The sequence below is a fragment of the Mastigoproctus giganteus genome, chromosome 5, assembly GCF_048544385.1.
Source record: "Mastigoproctus giganteus isolate SK-2022 chromosome 5, ASM4854438v1, whole genome shotgun sequence".
NCBI lineage: Eukaryota > Metazoa > Arthropoda > Arachnida > Uropygi > Thelyphonidae > Mastigoproctus > Mastigoproctus giganteus.
The window spans coordinates 11,712,337-11,731,485 of record NC_143579.1 but is presented as its reverse complement, the minus strand read 5'-3'; the positions used below and the strand labels follow the sequence as shown (position 1 = coordinate 11,731,485).

At 37.2% G+C, this 19,149-nt stretch overlaps 1 protein-coding gene across 4 annotated transcripts in view; it reads right to left on the bottom strand.

The window, feature by feature from the left end:
• LOC150085171 (5-taurinomethyluridine-[tRNA] synthase subunit MTO1, mitochondrial) overlaps nt 1-19,149 on the bottom strand; it is a 421,026-nt gene that overhangs the window by 92,532 nt on the left and 309,345 nt on the right. For all 4 annotated transcript variants that reach the window (XM_090373908.1, XM_090373907.1, XM_090373910.1 and 1 more), the window contains exons 21-22: nt 17,290-17,387; nt 10,740-10,817 (exon numbers count right to left, since the gene is read on the bottom strand). In XM_090373908.1, the coding sequence (XP_090230034.1) occupies nt 10,740-10,817; nt 17,290-17,387 (176 nt within the window). The remainder of the gene's footprint in view (nt 1-10,739; nt 10,818-17,289; nt 17,388-19,149) is intronic.

Sequence of the window (19,149 nt, the reverse complement as noted above, 5' to 3'; positions counted from 1 at the left end):
ATATAATTTTTCAGCAGAAGTCAGAATGGACAACAAAAGATAGCATGACAATGAGAGGTGCAAACCGTGGTTCGGATCATTACCTGGTGATTGCAGATATATTTTTCAAATACCAGAAGAAGCATCAAATTAGACCTAATAATACCATTCAACACATAGGGTAATGCAAGAAAATATTAATTATAAACTGGAATTACTATCTCATGAGAGTATTAAAGATCTTTACCAGAGAAGACTTCAGAACCATCTGTCTCACATTAAAGAAAGAGAAGAGGTGAATATCTTGTATGACAGAATTAAAATCACCATACACAAGGCAGCTTACAAAAAACTACGCCAAATGGATAACAAATATAAACAACAGTATTGGTGGAACAAAGAGGTAGCTGGGTTGGTGAAATAAAAGAAAAGAGCCTATAACAAATGGTTAATGAATAGAAATCAGGAAAATAGAGAAGAATAGAAAAGGTGTAATAGAGCAGTTAAACGGAAAATTAATCCAAGAATGCAGCATGGGAGAAAAGATGCCAAGAAATTGACAGCTCGTTAGGAGGAACACAATCATCCGAAGCTTGGCGGAGCTTGAAAACGCTGAAAACAAATGAATCTCTATCAAATAAAAACTTTAATGATATGCCAACATGGGAAAGTCATTATAATAATCTCCTTAATGAATGACGACCTCAATATCAGAACATAATCATGTGGATAAAGGGAAGATAGAAGTTACAAAACATCAAGTAATAGACTGCACAAAGTTAATGGAAAAAAAAATTTCTAGGCCCTGGGAACATAGCGATTGAACTTATTAAATAGGACCACCAAGTTTAATCGATTCTTATTTTAATCGATTCTTAGTTTAATCGATTCTTATCAATAATTCTTATTGAACTTATTAAATAGGATCACCAAGTTTAATGAAATTCTACCCTTGAACCCAACAGTAGTTTTGCTAATGCAATAATTCTACAACAACAAAATATTCACAAACTTTTCATTCAGATCACCAAAAATATTTTTTACATTAGATCCCCTACTTTGAAGCCACACTTTGTGACTTCTAAAATGTAGAAAAACAAAAGCCATCTACTATTAACAATTGAATTTAAACATTAGTTTTTCATACTGTTTATATGAAGTATAAAGAGAGGACAGTACAATAATTATGACAATATAGCAGGAAAATAAATTTCATAATCAGCAACACCAATCACTGCAGTTATCATAGAAGTGGAATTTTATGATGTTGACATCGGATTGTAAAGGCTAAACCTAACAACCGAAACTGTCTTGAATTTCATTGTCCTGTGATTTTACGTCATGTTGTGCACTTTTGTTAAATTACCTTATATTTTATGTTGTACTTTATAAAGATTAGATTTTTACTTATTTATGTTTATTTTTACTTTAAATATCTAGTTTAACATATATATATATATATATTTAAATAATGACAAAAGTTAAAATATAATAAAATAAATAAATAAATATTGAGCTTTCATTAGAGGCAGCAACATGCACATCCTCTTTCTGTTGAAGAAACCAAGTAGCAAAAGTCCTCCGGAGTGGATAATCCGCAGGCTCCAATGATTGGACATGTTGCAGATGGTATGAACTCATTTGGTTTGTTGACGGTATCCTCCATACAGTGGATTGGGAAATACCCAATCATTGGCCTATCGCTCGAGTGCTCGTACTGCCTTCTGCAAGACGTAGCACATTCTCCTCATTGTCTGGCGTCCTCGTCGTTCGCTCTCGATTCATGGTACCTCTCGTGAAACAATCGGTCTCATGTAACCTTCTGTGCACACGTGCGAAAATCGTATGATGAGGCGCCGCCTGTGCGGGAAACATTCCTGGTACAAGCGCAGAGCGGCGCGCCCATTACAGTCCGCAGCTCCATACGCGAGGTGCATGTCAGCCAGTTCAACGTTTGAATACTCATCCATCCTACTGCCTCGGGAACTGGTTCGCAAATGCTGACTTCCAGCAGGATCGCTGTTCACGCGACCTCCCGTTCAACCTCCTCTACCGCATGATGAAGGCATTTCGGACCCTGCAATGCTATGTGATTCCGATTCGTCTTTGTGCCCCCTACACCTCCTGCAAGTTTGTCGCACTGGTAGTGAATCACCCTGTATAAGCTGATTCAGCTTACATTATGTCAGTGGTGTGGCTCTGCTTTAGAATGCTGTCTGTCCTATAATTTATTTTTCGCTGCATAAGGACCACCATCACCATGCAAATCCTCTGCATTGGTGGATCGATTGGAGGAGGAATGGGTGGTTTGATTCTTCGATCTTTTCGCCTTTGTGACGATTTGTATAGCAATTTAAATGCAGCGATTCCATGACCATTATTGGCCTCGTGGTCCTCTGTCGATATGGGGCATAATGGTCAGTCTATTATTTTGATTTTGTTATCTTTTAGTAGTTCCATTAACTCTTTTTGGTGATATTTCACGTCTTTCGGAACTGGTACCTTTCTAGAGGGGGTGCCGCTAAATTATTATGTAATTGGCATTATTTTAAATTTTATATTGGTTTTATTAATTGGATTTAAAGTGCTAAATTACATAGGGGTTTTTCAGCTACTGTTTATGTCTTACCATTACTTTCCCTTTCTCGTTCGTTCATTTTATTTTGGGTTATTTTTATGTTAATTTTCACTCTACAGTTTTTGCCATACTACTGGCTTATGTTTTATTTTATTTTATTTTAAAATATTGGATATATATATATATATATATAAATTAGTTTTTCAATGTAACTCTTCAAAGGAAAAGTTTAAAGAGTTACACAGAAAAGAGGTATACAGTAGATGAAATGGTTTCAGTGAAAGCAAGTTTAATCAATTAGGTATGACAGATGCACCTAAAAGTGCAAAGCAGCATTAAAGGATGCAAGAGTATGTGTAAGTTGTAATAATATTAATTTAATTAAGCATGCATAAATGGATGTGAAAGTTACACAAGGTGCCAGAAACTATAAGGGTGAGGAAAGTAGAAAAAGAAGAGTAGTAGATTAGTGAACAGTGAAAGAATGTTAATATCCTAGAGGTTATGATGAATTAAGTAAATTATGGGCTGAATTGCCAAGCCAATATAAAGTGGGGGAACTGTAAAGTAAAATTAGTACAACAAAATACTAATAAAATGCAAATAAAATAAAAATAATATGAAAATGGTATAGCTGTCATCAGATATGGGGGGGAACATATTTAGTAAATGGTCTAATGCAAAAAAATGCTTGATCTGATGTCAGCTGAAATAAATATTGATACATGATCAGGTACATCATCAGGGGACTACACCTGACCATGTAACACGAACTGCATTTCTATACTTGTCCATAGCAGTAGAAGAAAATCGAAAGGCCAAAAAGGAATGAAAATAAATTAGCATTTTCTAGTACAGTATGGACAAGGTAGTCCCAACACAGTGTAATTAGGTAAAAATTAGGTACCAACACATTAGGTAAAAACAAGTATCGAGTTGGGATAAAAATGGTTAATATCAATGTTTAATATAAATATCGAGATGGGATAAAAATGATTAATATCAATATGTTTAATATAAATATGTGGAATTTAGTGTAGGTTTTAATTTTGTAAAGATAAAAAATCAAGATTACTTGCTTTATCAATTTTATTTTATTAGCATATTGCCCGCTACTACCATTATTTTTACCTAAATAAATTACACTGTGTTGGGACTACCTTGTCCATACTGTATTAGATTTGATTTGATTTTATTGGCGCATTAGCTACTAAGGCTATAATGCGCACTGTATTAGAAAATGCTAATTTATTTTCATTGGAGCAGTGTGGCATTGGAGGCAAATTGCTGCTATGGATAAAGGGGTGGTTGAGGGGGAGAAGACAGAGAGTGGTAATCAATGGACACTGCTCATCGTGGACTAATGTTATAGTGGAGTCCCTCAGGGTTCAGTATTGGGTCCATTATTGTTTTCTGTATTTATAATTGATACTGATGATGGTATATCAAGCTTAATGTCCAAGTTTGCAGACGATACAAAGGTTGGCAGGGTTGTCAAGGACACTACTGACACTATGCTGCTGCAACAGGATCTGGAAAGGTTGAGCAGATGGGCTGAGAGGTGGCAAATGAAGTTTAACATTAATAAATGTAAAGTACTACATATGGGAAACAGCAACCCCAGAGCAACGTATCAACTCTGTGGTACTACACTGACAGTGGTAGAGAATGAAAGGGACCTGGGGGTGGTTGTGTAGGCAGATATGAAGTTTTCTGAGCAGTGCAGATGGGCTGCAAGAGTAGCTCATGGTGTATTGTCGATGATATATAGGAATTTTTCTAGCAGGGATAAGGAGGTGATTATTCCCTTGTATAAGGCAATGGTCTGGCCACACCTAGAGTACTATATACAGGTCTGGAGGCCTCATTTCAAGGATGTAGAGATGCTGGAACGAGTACAGAGAAGGGCAACAAGATTAGTGAATGGAACAAAGGGTGCTCTTACGAAGAAAGGCTTAAGTTTTGCAAATTACAGTGTCTGGAGACTAGGCACCAGTGAGGTGATCTGATAGAGATGTATAAAGCCTTGAATGGTTTGAGCATGCTCAATGCTGATGGGATTCTTCCTCTTGCTCAGAATAATCACCTGAGAGGGCATAAATTCAAATTGAGGAAGGACAAATGTAGGATAGACGTGAGGAAATTTGCCTTTAGCCAGCGGGTGGTTGGTTGGTGGAAAAGACTTCCATCCCTTGTCGTGAAAGTTGATAGCCTAAATAAGTTTAAGGCTCAGCTGGACAGGTATTTCGAACGAACAGAGGAGTGAAGTGGAAGTGGTTATTTTTTATCTATTTATTTATTTTTATTTTTATTTTTTTAGCTGATGCTGCATAAGCTTGCTTTCTTGCATCAAATGCCTCTACTAATGCTAATGTGTTACATCTATATCACATGGTAGTAGTAGTGGGCAATATGCTAACACCGTGCCTGTACTGCCCTCTATAGCTTAATTCTTGTCTATTTAAATCTGGTTTAATGTTAATCTTGTCAGTAGTGCGGTTGTTTCTATATGAGTGCTATTATCTATCCTATTTTATATTTTTCACAGCATAAGGACCACCACTATTCAGGTCCTCTGCACTGGCGGGTTGAACTATTGATCGGATATGAGGCTAATCTTTTTGATCGACTTGCCCCTGTGGCAATTTGTCTATTGTTCGAAATGCTGCAGTTCCCTGATGATTATTGGCCTCCTGGTGCTCCGATGAGATGGGGCATAATGGTCAGTCTAATTTTTTTTTTATTTAGTTTAATTTTGTATTGTAGTTGGTTTCTGACTCTACTAATAGTGATATTTCAAGCAATCTGGACCTGGTGCTGCAGGAGGGTGCCGCTAAATTTTGTCTAAATCAATTTTTTATTTTAAATTCTTTGGACTACAATACTTTCATTCTTGTTACCTTTCCCCCTCCCCACTGTCTTGCATTTACATTTAGTTTCAATCTATTTTTGGCTCTATTGGTTTGTTATACTGTTGGCTTAAGTTTTATCATTACTATTATTTTTCCTGTTTTATACAACACACAACATGCAGAGAATTATGCTATTATGCTGCCTCTGATGCTTGCTTTATCAATTTTATTTTTTATTTTTTATTTTTACCTATTTTTACTTGTTAATTAGTTTGTTACATCTATATATATATATATATATATATATATATATGTAGATGTTATGTATTATAGTTAAAAGACATTGTCTGGCTGTTTAGCTAATGGGAGGCAAAATTAGGAAGGTAATTAGGATAGAAATAGACACTCCTGCCCTCATATTACACTAATAGCTTAGAGTGTGAAAGAATTTTAGTTGTGGGAAAGTAAAAAGTATATGACCAAAGAATATAAAGCTGGTGCTCGTTATCTGGGAGTGAAATTTCCCGTCTGTGTTAGTGACGGCCCTGGACATAGTAAATTTCTGGATTTAGAAATGGTTGTCTGTATATCTACCAAAATTTTATACTTATAATTAAAATTATATTCCAAATTAAAATTCTATTTAACATTGATATATACTCTTATGTTTTTATAATTTAAACTAAGGTTTTAAACATAAATTAGTGGGTTTAACTGGCTGATATATGTGAAACAGTATCACTTCAGGATGCCACACCATTTCACTAATTCAGCAAATTTATGCTGCAATAGCAAAAACCTCACAAATAACATATCACTATGCAACAGTATTGACAAAAAAATTATTTATTATGCAATGAATATTATTCCATGCAATTTTTAACTTCTCATACCTTTTGGCATCTCTCATATTGTTGAATCAAGTCATAACATTATTAGTCCCTACACTAAGGTGTCTATCAACCCAATGATGTGGGTGGATAAGCACCCATATTAGTGATCTCTTATAAACTGAATGGATGTGATTCAGTTGATAAGAATTTTTAACAAAAAACTTGTCTGCTTGTTACTAAATTAGTATAATAAGCAGGATTTCCTTTAATGATGCACATGACTGCACACAATTACTATTTTTCCTATGAAAAAGTCAGTGGCTATCATAAAAGTGCCCCATGACATCAGTATTTTTCCTTAAATCTATTTAAGAAAAATCAATGTAGGCAATGACTTACTCTAAGTCTAGAGTAATGAAAAAGTTAATTGTTTCAAGTCTTGATTAATGAAAAATAGTATTGCCAAGATTTTCCCTAATTTTACACTTCACCTATGCTAGACTGAAATATCTCATTTGATTTGAATTTAATTTTACACATATGCTACCATAGGATATCTCTCATTCCCACAATACGGCCCTGGAAAGATTATGCAAGGCTCAAGGGGTAGAATTTTTTTCAGCCTGGTCTGTAATTGTTAACAAGAGAGACTGCTTCTGCAGGGATGGGATACACTTAAATAAAAAGGGTGCAAGAATATTTGCTGATGCTATCGAGGCAGAGTTAGGTGGGTCGGAAAACTGCTAGCTTGGGGGATACAAAGACTAATAGATTAACAGTAGCCACTGGCAGAGGTGAAAGTGATTCTTGCACTGGTTCTATTTGGAATGAGCAGAAGCCTGAAAAACAAGATGCAGGATATTTTAGAGACTGCTGGGAGTCATTGCAGTACAAGTAAACACATGGGTTGTGTTAGGGTAGCTAAGAATGGAAACAGGTGCATGTATACTTGCGTGTACACCAATGCTAGGAGTTTAGTAAATAAATTTGATGAATTTGAGGTATTGCTCAAAACATCAAAGGCAGATATCGTTGGGATATAAGACACGTGGTGTCACACAGATATAAGGGATGCAGAACTGGAATTTGGGGAGTACAATGTCTACAGAAAGGATAGACAGGATAGGAAGGGAGGAGGGGTTATGCTATTAGTTAAGAAACACATAAAAACCAAGGAAGTGAAGCCAGTCGACATCACTGGACAGTGCAGTGTCGAGTCAGTTTGGTGTCACATAAGCATTGGGAGATCAAAATTGAGAGTAGGAGTGTGCTATAGGCCTAATGACTCTGATGAGTATAATAAGAAACTGTACAGGGAAATAGAGTGGGCCAGTACATCAAAGAGTCTTATAATGGGGGATTTTAATTTCCCAGATATTGACTGGAATTTGTAGGCTGGTCACTCACACACTAGCAAGGCTTTTGTGGATTTATTGGATGATTGTTTTCTACATCAGCATGTTCGGGAGGCAATTAGAGGGAGTAATACTCTTGATTTGATTATCACTAGTGATTCTTCATGAATTAAGAATCTGCAGAAAAAGGAACCACTAGGTGGCAGTGATCACAGTGTGCTGAAGTGGGATTTACTCAAAGAGGTAACTACCATTAGGGATAAAGGGAAGGGTTATTGCTTTCGTAAAAGCAACTACGATGGACTGAGACAGTATTTAAATTCTATACAGTGGGACCAACTGATGATGTTACCAACAGCAAATTCAAAATGGGAAGCATTCAAAGAACTTATCTTGGAAGCTACTAGGCTTTATATACCAACTAAGAAATATTGTTCAAGGTTTAGGCCTAAATGGATGTCAGATGAACTAATGAGACATATGGCAGAGAAGAAAAATGCATGGGATACATACAAATTAACACGTGACACAGAAGCCTATGATAGATACACGTTGATCTGTAACCAAGTTACAAACGAGGTTAGGCAGGCGAAGGCAGATTACGAGAAATCTTTGGCATGGGTTGCAAAGAAAAACAGCAAAGAGTTCTTTATTATGTAAACTCTAGAAGGAAGGGGATGAATCAGATTGGTCCATTTGATATCGATGGGTCAACTGTTAATAATCCTGCACAGGTAGCTAACAAACTAATTGAATATTTTGCATCGGCATTCACACATGAGGAGTTATTCAGCGAGGGGAATGCCAGAGGTGTATTCAACTCTAGAAGTAAGCTAGAGAATCTTGTAATAACTGAGAGTAAAGTGGAGGAGAAATTGTTGAAGATAAAAACAAGAAAGGCACCTGGGGTGGATGGGATCAATCCAGTTATATTAAAGGAGGCAGCAAAGGAAGTAAGCAAACCCTTAGCCATAATTACAAGAGCTTCCTTGGACTCAGGGGAGGTACCCACAGACTGGAGATGTGCAAATGTGACCCCAATTCACAAAGGAGGATCAAAGGCTGACACAAGTAATTATAGACCTGTGAGTTTAACTTCTGTTCCAGGAAAACTAATGGAGGCACTGGTTAAAGAAGTACTGCAGGATCATCTAGACAAGACTTCAGTTATAGCATGGTTTTGTTAAGGGGAAGTCTTGCCTGACCAATTTGATTGGATACTATGATGCAGTCACAAAAGAACTGGATGTAGAAAATAACTCTGATATTATATACTTGGATCTTAGAAAGGCTTTTGATACTGTTGCACATGAAAGACTGCTGCACAAATTGGAGCAATGTGGCATTGGAGGCAAATTGCTGCTATGGACAAAGGGGTGGTTGAGGGGGAGAAGACAGAGAGTGGTAATCAATGGACACTGCTCATCCTGGACTAATGTTATTAGTGGAGTCCCTCAGGGTTCAGTATTGGGTCCATTATTGTTTTCTGTATTTATAAATGATATTGATGATGGTATATCAAGCTTAATGTCCAAGTTTGCAGACGATACGAAGGTTGGCAGGGTTGTCAAGGACACTACTGACACTATGCTGCTGCAACAGGATCTGGAAAGGTTGAGCAGATGGGCTGAGAGGTGGCAAATGAAGTTTAACATTTGACAAATGTAAAGTACTACATATGGGAAACAGCAATCCCAGAGCAACGTATCAACTCTATGGTACTACACTGAAAGTGGTAGAGAATGAAAGGGACCTGGGGGTGTTTGTGCAGGCAGATATGAAGTTCTCTGAGCAGTGTAGACGGGCTGCAAGAGTAGCTCATGGTGTATTGTCAATGATATATAGGAATTTTTCTAGCAGTGATAAGGAGGTGATTATTCCCTTGTATAAGGCAATGGTCAGGCCACATCTAGAATACTGTATACAGGTCTGGAGGCCTCATTTCAAGAAGGATGTAGAACTGCTGGAACGAGTACAGAGAATGGCAACAAGATTAGTGAATGGAACAAAGGGGTGCTCTTACGAAGAAAGGCTTAAGTTTTGCAAATTACAGTGTCTGGAGACTAGGCACAAGCGAGGTGATCTGATAGAGGTGTATAAAGCCTTGAATGGTTTGAGCATGCTCAATGCTGATGGAATTCTTCCTCTTGCTCAGAATAATAACCTGAGAGGGCATAAATTCAAATTGAGGAAAGATAGACGTAGCATAGATGTGCAGAAATTTGCCTTTAGCCAGCGGGTGGTTTGTTGGTGGGACAGACTTCCATCCCTTGTCATGGAAGTTGATAGCCTAAATAAGTTTAAGGCTGAGCTGGACAGGTATTTCGAATGAACAGAGGGGTGAAGTGGAAGTGGGTTTTTTTTTTTTTTTTTTTGGCTGATGCTGCATAAGCTTGCTTTCTTGCATCAAATGGCTCTACTAATGCTAATGCTAATGATGTCACAACTACCTTTTTAAAGTCAGTATCAATTAGTGTTTGTCCACCTGCCTGCCTATATTCTGATGACAAAGCAATATCACTGAAACAGCTTTCAAGGTTAGTGATATCTTGGGGCCTCCGTAGCCAGGTGGGAAGGAGCAGCAGTGCGTAGCACACACTTCTTGATTAGACCAGGGTTCGACCCCATCACCACTAAGTACGGAGGATGCGGAAAGGTCAGGGAATGACCACCACATATCCCGGAGCAATATGGCCTTAGTTGCTAATGCTCCTAAAAACCAAATAACATACATACATAGTGATATCTTACTTTAAATACACAATACTTATCATCAGGGAAAATGCCATTTATTTAAATTGGTCTTCTTCCCCTTCCTAGTGATTTTATTAGGAAGGGGGAAATTAGTAACTCATTAGGAAAGAGGAAAAGAAGGCTCTATGTGAGAGATAAAACCATAAAAAGATCATGACCAAGATTTCAAAAAAATAAAAAATATTTCTATGCAAACCTTAAGTTTTTAAGTCTAAAATTAAAAAATGCATAGTACTGTCCAGTTATCAAAGTTTGTGTTTCACCTAGGCTACCAGGAAGAACAGCTCTTTAACTCCTACATACGAAAATAATACTTTTTAAGAGTATATAAAAATATAATTCAGTAAGAGAAAACTTCAAATTATCAAGAACCAATAAAATTATTTACCTTAACAACCAGTGACTCCAACGTATAGGTTGAGCTCTTTGTAAATGAGTATATCCAGGCATTAAGACATCTATCTCACTAATTTAAAACAAGAAATATCCGGTGAATGAACCAACAATACTAATAAAATAACAAATCAATTATCAATTATAAAAAAAAACAATTATCAATTGTGAAAAAGATATAATAAAATTATGATTTATATTCACATAAAATTGAAATAAACAAAATGGATCCCACTTCAGTTTCCCAATATGATAATGGAAGTGGTAGTAAAATGATAGCAGTTATAAAGAGAGAATGCACTGGCAATCTACTTTTCTCTACCATGTAATTATCTCACCAAAGTGACAGTTAATTGTACTGGCTGAATTTCTCTGTCCCAGTTTTGATCAAAAAGCAGCTCCAACAGCAACAGGAAATGCAGATATTCCACTGGAAAATTTTGACCAACAGCCCTTATAATGAAATATAAAAGTCTTGGTATCATGTTTGCAGAGATCCCCTTAAACTTTCACTCAAAATTTGGGTTCATCATCATCAGCCATTTTCAATCCACTGCAGGATGAAGGCCTCTCCAGCAACTTTCCAGTTCCTTCTGTTTTGAGCACTGGCCATCCATTTACTACTCAAAAACTCATGAATTTCATCTATCCATCTCCGCCTTTGTCTTCCAGGTTTTCTTCTAGCTCCTCTTGGGTACCATTCTGTTATTTTCTTAGTCCATCTGTCATCATGTCTTCGAGCTATGTGTCCTGCCAAAGACCATTTTAGTTCTTTAGTTTTGATAAGAATGTCCTTTACTTGAGTTTGCTGCCTAATCCATGTGTTTCTCTTCTTATCTAACAGTCTGATTCCCAATATAATTCATTCCATTCTTCGCTGTGTAGTTCTTAGCTTCTCTTCCATTCTTTTGGTGAGTGCCCAAGTTTCACTTCCATAAGTCATGGTGGGGAGTATACAATGATTCATTATTTTACGTTTCAGACAAACTGGGATATTGCTCTTCAGGATGTGACTATATTTCCTGAATGCTATGCATCCAAAATTTATTCTTCTCTTGACTTCCAGCCATTTATCATTATTACAGCTAATAACTTGTCCCAGATAAGTATATGACTCCACCTTTTCAATTACTGCTCCTTCAATCATTATTTCCCTTTCCGTGGCATACTTGTTCATCATTACTTTTGTTTTAGCCATATTCATCTTTAGTCCAAAATCCTTACTAACTGTGCATAACTGATTAAGATTTTCCTCTAATTCTTTGGGATCGTGGCTTATGACCACAATGTCATCTGCAAATCGTAAATGGTTTAGGTACTCTCCGTTCACATTGACTCCTTTCTGCGACCAGTCTAATCTTCTGAAAGCTTCCTCAAGGGCAGCAGTAAACAGCTTCGGAGATATTGTGTCTCCTTGTCGAACTCCTTTCTCGATTTTAAATTTGCTACTGTCTTTGTCTAGTCTAATAAAGAATGTAGCACTCTCATATATTTTCTTCAAAATCATAATATATGGAGTATCTATGCCTTGTCTTTCCAGTGCCCGAAACATTGCCTTATGCTGTATGGAGTCAAATGCCTTTTCATAATCCACAAATGCCAGGCATAATGGTGTTTTATATTCATTTGCTTTCTCCATTAGCTGTGATATTACGTGAAGGTGATCCATAGTTGAGAATCCTGTCCTAAAGCCGGCTTGCTCTTTCGGTTGATTCTCATCAAGTATTCTTTCTAATCTGTTAGTAATGACCCTTGTGAACAACTTGTAGATATGGGATAACAAGCTAATTGGTCTATAATTTCCAATTTCTGATTTATCTCCTTTCTTATGCAGCAAAACTATGATTGCATTATTCCACTGCTTAGGCATCACACCTTTTCTAATGCACTTTGTGAAGAGCCTTGCCAGTTTTTGTGTTATGTCTCTTCCTCCCAATTTTAACAACTCTACAGTAACTTCATCTTCCCCTGGGGCTTTCCGCTTCTTCATTTTCTTCAATGCATGTTCCACCTCATCAGGAAGAATATCGGGTATGTCGTATGTGTTGCTACTTTGCAATCCATCTTCCCCACTGCTGGTATCATTCCCTCGCTCCTTGTATAATTCTCTATAGTAGTCTTCTGCTATTTGAATTATGCCTTCTCTGCTGTTTATAAGTACACCATCGCTATTCTTCAGTTTCAGTATCATTTGTCTTTCTGTATTACTGCTCATGGCTGCTGATTTAAATCCTTTGTTTTCCCTTAATGCTTGTTCTACTTTTCTTGTGTTAAATCTTCTTATGTCCTCTCTGAGTCTCTTTCTAATGGCTTTGCATAACTCAGTATACTCAATTTTCTCCCTGTCAGTGTTTTTCTTGCTCTTCATTTGTCGTCTTTGGTTCATCACGACAAGTGTTTCTTGACTAATTTTTTCTTCTTTGGATTTCTGTTTCCCTATAGGTTTCTTGGGCTTTATCACTTTCAGAAAGTTGTAATATTCCTCGTCGATATCTTGGTCCTGAGCAGTCTGCAGAAGCTCAAACTTGTTCTTAAGTTCCAGTACATACTGCTCTTTCTCCTCCTCTGTTATTTCAAAGACCTTTGTATTATTTACTCGAGTCAGTTTTTTCCTTTCCTTTTCTACATCTATATCAAGTGTACATCTTACCATTCTGTGATCACTTCCAACATTTACCTTATTCAGGACGGTAACATCATTCACAATATATCTTCTGTTAGTGAGGATGAAGTCGATTTCATTAGTTGTTAATGCATTTGGACTCTTCCATGTCCACTTTCTGTTCACCCTTTTCTTGAAAAAAGTGTTCATTACTGACATTCCTTGAGATTCTGCAAATTCCACAAGTCTTTCACCTCTTTTATTTCTTTCACCAATTCCAAAATTTCCAATAGTTCCTCTTTCTGCGCTGTTTTGCCTTTTTCCAACCTTAGCATTGAAGTCCCCCATTATAATAGTGTAGTGGGTTTTCTGCTCATCTAGAAGACTCTCAATTTCAGTGTACATTTCTTCAACCTCTTCATCATCATGGCTCGATGTTGGTGCATAAATCATTATAATCTTTAGCTTGTACCTCTTAGAAATCTTGAGTATTAGTCTTGACACCCTTGGTGATGTACTTTTGAATTCCAAAATGTTATTTTTAAAATCTTTATGGACCAGAAACCCAACTCCACCTTCACTCCTTTCACTGTTTCCATTAGTGTACAGCAGATTTCCACTTGATAAACTTATAAGTGATTCATTTCTTTTTCTTGTTTCAGCCAAACCGATGATATTCCAATTCACATTTTCTAATTCCTTTTCCAGCTCTAATATCCTGTCTTCACCGATGAGTGATCGTACGTTATAACAGGCCAAGTTCAATTTCCGTGCATGGCAGCCTGGTCGTACCCAGAGATTCTTAGCACCCTCTGCTTCCACTCTGATCCTCTCGCTGCCGTAAGAGGGAGAGTGAAAGCTGCTGGGGACTGAGGGCCATTTGTATTGTTGTGCTCTCATTGCTGGAGGTCTTTTTGGTCTTTTCCTCTTCACGCTGACCAGGCGTCTTGAGGAGAACCACTCTACACGTTCGTTGCCATCTAAGTGACGTAACAGGGCTTACCATCGAGAAGGTGTGCATGAGTGGATTTTAGGGAGGCAGGCCAACCGGACTTCTCCTAAATCTTCTGTAATAGAGAGATATTGGATCCATCAGTGTTTTAGGCTGAGTGTCTGATAACACACAGGATACCTGTTCCCCTCTAAGCCCCCCTCTAAAATTTGGGTTAGTCTTTACAATCTGGTACCCCCTTCCGATTGATCATTGCAAGTAGCAGTGATTGACATGCCTAGTCCGCTATGGTAAGTCTCAGTTAGGTGTTTATCACCCTCCCACCACTCTTTTAAAATCGGGAACTCATTTTCTGATTTTAAAACAGTGGTGGGAGGGCATGTCAATCACTGCTACTTGCAATGATCAATCGGAAGGAGTACCATATTGTAAAGACTAACCAAAATTTGCCTGCACAGCATCTGCATTTTTCATTTCCATCATAGCTGCTCCTTGTTTGGCATGTCAAAAAATAAACCTGACCAAGAAGTGCAAAAACAATAATTTATTTTAGCTAAATCTCAAACCCCATTACAGCAACACAAATATACAGCTAGCAAACCCTTATCCTAATGCATGATACAAAAGGCTTCAGATTTCTTTAAGTTACTGCATTTTATTTATACATGCAGATTCTCTCCTTCAAGCAATAGTCAAAATTTTCCAGCACAGTAATTGCATTCTTGATGCTAAATGCTTGAAATGGGAGTAACATGATTTCTTGCAAGCAAAGTTTCCTAACATTATGCAAGACAAGTATACATCCATCTTGATTGACTTCCAGGTGCTTCAGCAAAGAATGTATCAGCTAATAAAGTTATGTATTAACTTTATGTGATTAATGAACAGGTAAGTTGATCCAACAAGGGCATAGCAGAAAAGCAATGCCAAAATGTGTTTTAACTTTGCCTACAATTTTTACATAGATTGATTTATAGAGGTCACAAATTTTCTTCTAACCCAATTGTGACTGCTTTATAGGTGCCCATGCGTGTTTATAAATATTATTTTAAAGTGTTTACTTTAAATTCTCTTGTGACACAAGACTATAGTGATAAGGTCTATCAGGTTTGACTATTTCTAATCAAGGAAAGGTAATGTTCAAGCTAAATTTACGATAAGTCTGTTTTGCAAATTAGAGCATTCTCTGTTCTGCCAGTTCCTGCTGCTTATGCTTTAGCATAGCACTGGTACTCCATGAGCTACTCTTGCAACCTTTTTGCACTGCTCAGAAAACTTCATATCTGACTGCACAATTATCCCCAGGTCCTTTTCATTCTCCACTACCCTGAGTGTAATACCACCCAGTTGATACATTACTCTGGGGTTACTGCTACCCATATGCACTACTTGCCATTTGTCAATGTTAAATTTCAGTTGCCACCTCTCAGCCCATCTGCTAAACTTTTCCAGATCCTGTTGCAGTAGAATACTATTATTAGGGTCATTAACAACCCTGCCAACCTTCGTATCATCTGCAAACTTAACCTGATACACCATCAATATCATTGATAAATACCGAAAACAACAATGGGCCCAACACAGATCCCTGGGGGACTCCACTAATAAAATTAGTCCATGAAGAGCAGTGTCCATTGATAGCCACTATCTGTCTTCTCCCACTCATACATACTTTTATCCATTGTAGCAACCTGCCCCTAATGCCATATTGCTCCAATTCGTACAGTAGTCTCCCATGTGCCACAGTATCAAAAGCTTTCCTAAAATCCAAGTATATGATATCAAAATTGTTCTTTGCATCCAAATCCTTTGTGACCACATCACAGTATCCAATCAAATTTGTCAGACAAGACTTCTCCTTAACAAACACATGCTGTGTCTCTGAACTATAACTTCAGTCTTGTCTAGATGATCCTGAATCGCTTTCTTAACCAGTGACTCCATTATTTTCCAGGGAACAGAAATTAGGCTAACAGATCTGTAATTACTTGTGTCCTCCTTTGTGAATTGGGGACACATTTGCACATCTCCAGTCCATGGGGACCTCTTCTGAGTCCAAGGAAGATTTCATAATTATGGCTAAGGGTTTGCATACTTCCTTTGCTGTCTCCTTTAATATAACTGGATAGATCCCATCCACCCCAGGTGCCTTCCTTATGTTTAACTTCAACAATTTCTCCTCCACTTTTCTCTCAGTTACTGCAAAATCACTTAGCTCCCTGTTAGAGTTTGATAAACTTCTGGCATTCCCCTCCTTGAATAACTCCTCATATGTGAATGTATATGCAAAATACTCATCCAGTTTATCAGCTACCTGAGCATGAACATCAATAGTCAACCATCTATTAAGTGGACCAAAGTTTTAAAGATATGCTCTTTAATAATCACATTCTGCATTTTCCTATCCTAATCAGCAGAAAGATCATTATCCAATAAAGAAATTTATATGTGCTTTCATATATATAAGTTCACTATATGGAAGGCCATCCTATAAACAAACTAAAATTCTCTAGAAAGAAATATGTTGCATGTACAACATTTACAGAATTTTGAAATATACTGAATACAAAGTCTATAAACAATAAAATTGGATTAGCCAGATAAAATTTGAGTTTAAGGACTTATTTCCTAGTATAATGTTAAATAATTCTCTTATATCACAGAAATTAGAGTAATAATTGATTTTATTTTTATACATTTAACAGCATTTCCCATTAGTTGAGGTTATCTACTAACTGCATTCTGAAAAATTTCAGGTTTGGTGGAATTTCTCTATATGCATTTCTGAAACTTAACATTAAGTGAGTCAGACCATGTAACCTTATGGTCTGACTCACTATATTTTGCATCTAATAGTTTGTTATGTAAACAACTAGGACTTTAGGAACTTCATATTCAGTATAATTAATATTTCTGTTAACCACCATGATGAAACTTTTATCAGTCATAATTATTTAATATGTAATTAATATTATATAATTTTGGTGAAACCTTTCTGCACGTTGACAACAAACATTTATCATGTCTGTTAAAAGGTATTTCAGAGAGTTGACTTCTTCCATCAGCCAGAGTCTGACATCTGTTGCCACCTGAAAAGCAAATATGAATAAAATACAAGAATATGGTAAAATCTTTAATAGCATCTTTTCTACTTAAAAATATATTTTTACCTGTATTAGAAAAAAATAATCATATAAACATGCTAATAAAGGAGAATGAAAATAACACTGCAGAAAGCAGCAGAAATGATGAAAGGTAGAAATTGGAAGGAAGAAGAAGAAAGGCACCAACTCAGCAGTCTGATGAGCGTCTATGAGAGATTGAGATGTAGAGTCAATGCCCTTGAAGAAATTAATATGAGGGGGGGCCCATCAAGCTCTCAGCTACCCAGCTCAATGGCAGAGCTAATTCCTGTGCATCAGGCAACACAGAGGCAATCTCCAAGGCAGAATGCACTGGTCCCAAAGGAACTAATTAATGTTGGTATCTCTATTGTCAGACAGACGGAGAATATACTATGCAAGAAGGATGGGTGAAACAATACCAGGGTATGTCTGCCAGGAGCAAAAGTTGATGACGTAGAACAGATATCGTCTTTTAAGGGCACAAAAGGTGATATTGTTGTACACGTTGGAACTAACAACATTAAGAGTAAGAGATCTGCAGATTTACTCAACAAGTACAGATCAATGTTGAAAAAAAGTCGCGAGTTAGGGTTGAATGTGAAAGTGTCTGCAATTCTGCCCAGACACGATAGGAGGGAGTATATTATGAGAAGTATATGATTCGGCCCTGGAGAGATTGTGCAAGGTCCAGGGGGAAGAATTTTTTTCAGCCTGGTCTGTGCTTGTTGACAGGAGAGACTGCTTCTACATGGATGGGGTACACTTAAATAGAAAGGGTGCAAGAATATTTGCTGATGCTATCAAGGTAGTGTTAGGCGGGTTGGAAAACTGCTAACTTGGGGAATACACAGACTAAAAGTTTAACAGTGGCCGCAGGCAGAGGCAAAAATGATTCTTGCACTGCTTCTATTGGAATGAGCAGCAATGGAGATTTCCAGGACTGTTGGGAGTCATAGGGGAACAAATAAATACATGGGCTGTGTTAGGGTAACTAAGAGTAGAAACAGGTGCATGTATACTTGCATGAACACCAATGCTAGGAGTATAGTTATTAAATTTAATGAGCTTGAAGTGCTAGTCAAGACATCAAAGGCAGATATTGTTGTGATATCAGAGATGTGGTATCACACAGATATAAGGAGTGCAGAATTGGAATTTGGGGAGTACAATGTGTACAGAGAGGACAGTCAGGACAGGAAGGGAGGAGGGGTTATACTGTTAGTTAAGAAACACATAAAATCTAAGTGCATCCAATTGATGTTGGTGTACAATGCAATGTTGAGTCTGTTTGGTGTGGCATAAGCACTGGGAAAGGAAAAATGAGAGTAGGTGTGTGTTATAGGTCTAATGAATCTGATGAGTATAATGAGCAAATGTGCAGAGAAATAGAGTGGGCCAGTAAATCAGAATGTCTTATTATGGGGGATTTTAACTTTCCAGATACTGACTGGAACTTGTGAATTGGTCACTCGTACAGTAACAAGACTTTTGTGGATTTATTGGATGACTGTTTTCTACAGCAGCATGTTCGAGAGGCAACCAGAAGAAGTAATACTCTTGATCTGATTAGCAGAGGTGATTATTCATGCCTTAAGAATTTGCAGATAAAGGAAACACTGGGTGACAGCGATCACAATGTACTGATATGGGAATTATTTAAAGATGTAACTATCATCAAGGCTAAAGGGAAGGGCTTTTGCTTCCGTAAAGGTGACTACAGGGGTTT